The sequence below is a fragment of the Diadema antillarum genome, unplaced genomic scaffold (assembly GCF_040938485.1).
Source record: "Diadema antillarum isolate AM-2024a unplaced genomic scaffold, OU_Dant_1.0 seq00001976_RagTag, whole genome shotgun sequence".
Lineage (NCBI taxonomy): Eukaryota > Metazoa > Echinodermata > Echinoidea > Diadematoida > Diadematidae > Diadema > Diadema antillarum.
In genome coordinates, this window is record NW_027272634.1 from 123999 (window position 1) to 129998 (window position 6000).

The 6000-nt window shown below is 37.0% G+C and overlaps 1 protein-coding gene across 1 annotated transcript in view; it reads right to left on the bottom strand.

Moving 5' to 3' along the window:
• LOC139713461 (dysferlin-like) overlaps window positions 1-4697 on the bottom strand; it is a 113665-nt gene extending 108968 nt beyond the window's left edge. Inside the window, exons 1-5 of the mRNA XM_071625188.1 lie at window positions 4653-4697; window positions 3213-3295; window positions 2068-2174; window positions 1363-1431; window positions 566-609 (exon numbers count right to left, since the gene is read on the bottom strand). Of these exons, the coding sequence (XP_071481289.1) occupies window positions 566-609; window positions 1363-1431; window positions 2068-2174; window positions 3213-3273 (281 nt within the window). The 5' untranslated portion in view covers window positions 3274-3295; window positions 4653-4697. The remainder of the gene's footprint in view (window positions 1-565; window positions 610-1362; window positions 1432-2067; window positions 2175-3212; window positions 3296-4652) is intronic.
• Between the last annotated feature and the right edge of the window lie 1303 nt (window positions 4698-6000).

Consider the following 6000-nt stretch of genomic DNA (forward strand, 5'->3'; position numbering starts at 1 on the left):
TGTCATGAAACCTAAGTTTTATCTTGAAATCAATACATACAAGTAACAATCCTGCCCAATGCAAAAAATAGATGAACTGAAATTTTGTCCTCACAGTTGTTGACATACAGAAATACGCAACATGCTATCCAAACTATAACATACAAATAATTTCACCACACAATCATGTCACACCACTAGGCATGGTTTACTATTTTGCCTTTTTCCCCTATCTGAAATTAAAAAAAATAATAAAGGGGCATAGGGAGCAAGCTCCTGCATCTCAGAACTTTAGTCTGAGCTACTATAAAGCCAAAAATTTTCACGCACATGAAAATTTTGCAAATTTTGCGAGGAGCCATAATTTGCCAAAGTTTTTGTCTTCACAAAGTGTTGACTACCAGTACAATGCTGTAAACCATCATAGTCAGCTATTCCCAAAAGTTTCATGCCACAAATGTTTTTGGTTTTACAATATTGAAGGCATGCACACACATGAGCTACAATGTATTATGTCATTACACAAACATATATATATATATATATATATATATTTTTTTTTTTTTTTTTTGCAAATAAAATTTACCAATCTCTCAGCTGAAGCTTGAGGCGTTCACACATGGAGGGGAACTGTAGTTTGAAAGAATATAAAATAAGGTTACTCTTTCACTTGTTTTCGTGAATATAATAATATCATTGTCGTCGTCATCATCATCATCATCACCACCATCATCTTCAACATCACCATCATCATCATCACCACCATCATCTTCATCATCATCATCATCATCATCATACATGTATATTCATTCATTCATTCATTCATTCATTCATTCATTCATTCATTCATTCATTCATTCATTCATTCATTCATTCATTCATTCATTCATTCATTCATTCATTCATTCATTCATTCATTCATTCATTCATTCATTCATTCATTCATTCATTCATTCATTCATTCATTCATTCATTCATTCATTCATTCATTCATTGTCCATGCCCATGTTACAAATAGCACAAACTTTTTTCTAATAATTTCTTCAAATATGTTCAAGCACACACGTACACACAGCATCTCTGAAGAATGACTTATCTGGATAAAAATGAGTGAATCCACATCATCCCAGAGATTACAAGACCTCCTAACTCTAAAGCATGAATTTCAGGAAATTTTGACTTCGAATAACGTAGAAATTAATTGTTTTGGACTGCATTAAATAATTGTTTTGTATTGAAACACAAATTAGTATTTTTTTATATCTAAAATTGAGTTGGGAATTTTTTCTTTTCCATGTATGTCAACTGAGATACAGGACTCTTCATCCCAGGGACGATATACAGTGTAGCACCGCAAGTTCATGATGTCTCTTGCAAACTTACCCTCATTGGTAGGCGGATTTCCTCATTCCATGCTGGATTCTGGTCACACTGCTTCACCGACGATTGAACCTTGGGAGAATCAGAGAGATAAAGATATTATACACCATATATTACTTCCATTTGTTATCAATGGGTGGACCTTGGAAGAATTGGAAAGAAGGAAATATTAATGTGAATATACGCATACCATACATTACTTTACAATACTAAAACAGGTGGACACCCATCAATCAACAAAATCCTGAGAGAGGGCGGCAGCAGCAGGTAAAACATCTTTTGCCTGCACTGCAGTCCTTATGCTCCATATCTCCCTCCATTCCATAAACATTTGATTCACCATACCTTTCATACCTAATAACTCTATGAGATGGGGGAACAAGACAGTACGTGTGGTCCTGTGAGTGGGACTGACAAATATTCATTCAGAGCTAGCCATAAACAAAAAAGACACTTTTGGCACTCACAATAGAGCTGAATCACTTTGTAGTGTATCACATTCTCAAAACTTGACACTCAAACCTTAGTATGTAATCTAACCCTCTACTCTCTGAGATTTGATAATTTTCCACAGAGGCGATACATGTGCCTCATGGTTCCCATATGGATTGGGTCAAACAGCCATATAAGAGGCATAATTAATAATTAATATGGTGGTAACAAGGGCCACAAAATATCCAATGAAGGAACATTCTAGGACAGTTGTACCTTCTTTCCTGCAAATCCAACGATGAGGTACGGGTCCACCAACTCCTTCCTCTCCCCATCGCCAGCTCCAAAGAACTTCTTGACTCCCTCAAAGAAGGCAGGGTCCACTGCAATACAGAACATGGACAAAGAGGTTAATAGTGAGAGGTAAAAGGCACTCTTAACTCCACAGCTTTACACCATTTTTGCACCCTTTCCTATGGCTTTTCACAAACTAAAGAACATCTCCTGATTGCCATGTTCCATCCTCTGCTTTCACACTAAAAATATTGGAAAGTGATACAACAGCAACACAACTTTTCTTATACTACTGTAAAATCAGAAATATTCATGGCATGAAACATTTGTGAATTGGAGCTGATGGCCCTTTTTCGCGGCTTGAAACTTTCGTGAATTGCCCCTGGCATTCAATGCATGGTGTAGACAAACATATTCAGGTGCATTTTGCTCCTCGCGAAATTCGTGAGAAGTTACAAGCACACGAAAATTTCTAGTTTGACAGCATTTGTACTGAATTATTAACCCATTGAGGACGAGTCCCGAGTATACTCGGGCAGGTGTCTATGGGAAATGCGTGTTGTAGCAAAATCAAACCGTCCTCAATTTTTCTTGGGGGGGGGGGGGGAGCAGGAAGGAGTAATTCTTGAAACTTCCATTGGCTTACATATGACAGCATACTTGTAATTAAGCTCTGTTTAGAGGTTTCTTCTAATAATGCAGTCTCATTTTGTTCTAAAATAAACATATCAGTCATAGCGTCCTAAAATGATTTGAAACATGAAGTTCCCCACCATAGTTTTTTCTTCCAAAAACCACAAAGACATCTTCTCTGTAATTTGAATGAAAAAAGTGTTGTTTTTTTCTTTTCTCGCATGTTTTATCTAGATATAAGATTAGGAAGGCACATTGCAGCATTCTACAATTACTAGATCAGTGGCGGATCCAGAGGGGACGCACCGGGCGCACACCCTCTTAATTTTTGGTTAAAATAAAAGAAATAAAAAGAAAAAAAAATGGGTGAAGGGTGCGCGTGCCTCCCCCTTTAATTTCGCAAAGGCACCTCCCCTTTACGGAATTCCTGGATCCACCCCTGTACTAGATGCAGAAAGGTTCGTGGGGGGGGGGGGGGGGAGGGGGGATCTTACTCTGGGGTACGTCCTCTGCATGGTAGGCCTTGACGATGAACATTCCCTTTCGCAGAGACATGCCGGCGGGGCGCAGGAGGTTTCTAGAGGCAAAATACATATGTAGCGACAAAAAGTCAATTGTAGTGCATCCCCAGAAAAGTCTGCAGGTTACAACTATGGCAAACAAATCTGAATCTCCCACCAATACTTTCTATGTCTCAGTCTGACACGGTGTACACAATATAACATCAAAGGGGAAATCCAGGGGGCATTCCATGAAGCATTTTGTCTGACAAATTAGTCAGACAAATTTGCTCTCAGTCAGTCAGATGCAAGGATTTCAGTAGCTTATATCAGTTTGTCAGAAAATATCTGACAAAACACTTCATTAATTCCTTTAAAGGCATAATTTACCATTTGCAGATGAAATAATAACCCAGCATTAGTGCTTCAAAATGTGAGTTAGGGGTAGAAACATCCAATGTAAAAATTTGAATCAGTATAATCAATGTTAAATATTGTTAAATATACAAAATGTGAACAATAATTATAATAACAAATTTTCCATACTTAACTGTCTACAGTTATGGTTTATTGAGAAAAATAATGATATCTCCTTATATTTTGGGTTTTATTGTGAAATTTTTATATGGCAGGATGTTTTGTGATACAACAGACCTACACATATGCATCAAATGTCATATCTTGAACATTTTTTGAATCACTCCTCCCAAAGGTAAACAGGACCTTTAATATAAGCACAACAGAAAAAAGTTCGATCAAAATTAGATGAAAAGTATTAAAGGGAGTTCATGAAATTGTGAAGTTTTGCTAATTTTCACAACACAGTTCTTGAATAGTCAAAATGAATATGCAAATAGTACACTGATGATGTCATCCCCTCACAATTTGCCATACAGTATGTACATGAAGTCATGCAATTTCCAGTTTTTTGATCAAATAAAATCATGCCCCAGTCTCAAATCCTGATATACATATCAGACTGATGAGTAATTTGAAGGTAGTCAGCCAGGAGTAGCTTCATGTTTTACATTTAAACCACAGAAAAAATGAATTTTTGTCAATTTTTTTCTACATGATCAATGGAAAATTGTGAGGTGATGACATCATCAGCTCACTCATTTGCATGTTCATACCAACTGTTTTGCAGAAATTAGCAAAACTTCACAATTTCATAGTTTCCCTAAATTTTCTCTCATTTTGTTCAAATTTTCACTGTTGTGCTTGTAAGATTTTACTCTTATCAGACTAACTTGTAACTGGCCTGGAATTCCCCTTAAAAGTTCTATGCATTATCCACACAAAAATTTATGGAAGCATATCAAAGTCATAAAATTTGATGGCAATCATATTTGAACTCATCTATGACCTTTGCAGTAAAGTTGAGATTAAGTATCAAGGTGGAATACAGAAGCAAAACATTACACATATACTTACGTTTCAATGTCATTGTTCTCATCAGCTTTCTTGAAGACCTGTACAGCAAGAAAGATTGATATTTATTCAATGCAAACAATGACTACCGGTACTATTGTATAACTTTTCAACACATCACACTCTTTGTGATAAAAATATCACTGCACACAAAAGAGTGCACCAATATATGAAGTCCTTGATCTGTAACATAAGACACATCCTATGAATTACAGAAGAGCTGACGCCGCTGTTCTTTCTTTATTAATGATTACCTCCATTTTTTCACTCATGTATCAAACTCCCATAAATATGATTATTGTGGAAGTCACCTTCATGACTACCTGCTGTTCTTATGGTTCCTGTTTTTCTCAAGGTCCGTTCTTCTCCAATGGCCTGGTAAATCAATTACTGTATGTGTGGCATATCATGCAGAGTTTTGATATTTGTGAATTTTGTGAGTCAACAGATATCTATGAAATTAACAAATTTATCACAATCAATCACCCTTCTTAATGCTCTTTAATTGTCCCTAGGAAAACTTTTTGTTCAGCAAGCGCTAATTCTGTGTTCTTTGAAGGTTCACATGGTGAAGTAAATGAGGAAGAGAGGTTTAGTGGTAACACCATGTGTACGTAGCCCTTGCAGGGATTGTTGCTTAGCGAAGGAGAGTCTGGAAAGAGGAGAGCTGAGGGAAGCGATAAAGGGAGTGTATGGAAGGCAAATAGCGACGATTGATTGGCAGCGGTGAGCTGGTAAAGTTGAAGTGGAATAAGTGGAGACAGGAGAATAGGGGACATAGAGAGTTGTAAGGAAGAAAGATACATTGTAGAGTGAAAATCAGGTAAAAGGTTTGGAAATCGTTGGGAGTAGGAAGATAAAACAGAAAGGAGGCAGGAGAGTGCAAAGGTAAAGGAAGGAAAATCACAGAGATAAGAGAGAAGTGAAATAGATACTGTAAAAGGAGGAATGTTCACATGCATTTTAATTTCGCAATTTTTGCGAGCGCCAACATTCACGAAATCAAAATGCACGCAAAAATTCTTGTCGACACTATATGCATCGAATGCCAGTGGCAATTCGCGAAAATTTCATTCCGCGAAAAAGGTCGTCGGCTCCAATTCGCGAAAATTTCATGCCGCTATTAAATATAGAATATATCATGTTTTACAGTACTTATGAAAGTTGGTGAGCGATGTGGACTATGGGATGAGGAATCAAAAGCACGAATTCATGTGACTACACTAACAACTGTTGAAGACATCTCATTGATTTTCTTGGATAGTTGACAGTGTCAGATGCCACAAAGGGGGGGGGGGAAGGGGCAACAAACACACACATATCCTTTAATTCATTTGTCCTTTACAATTAC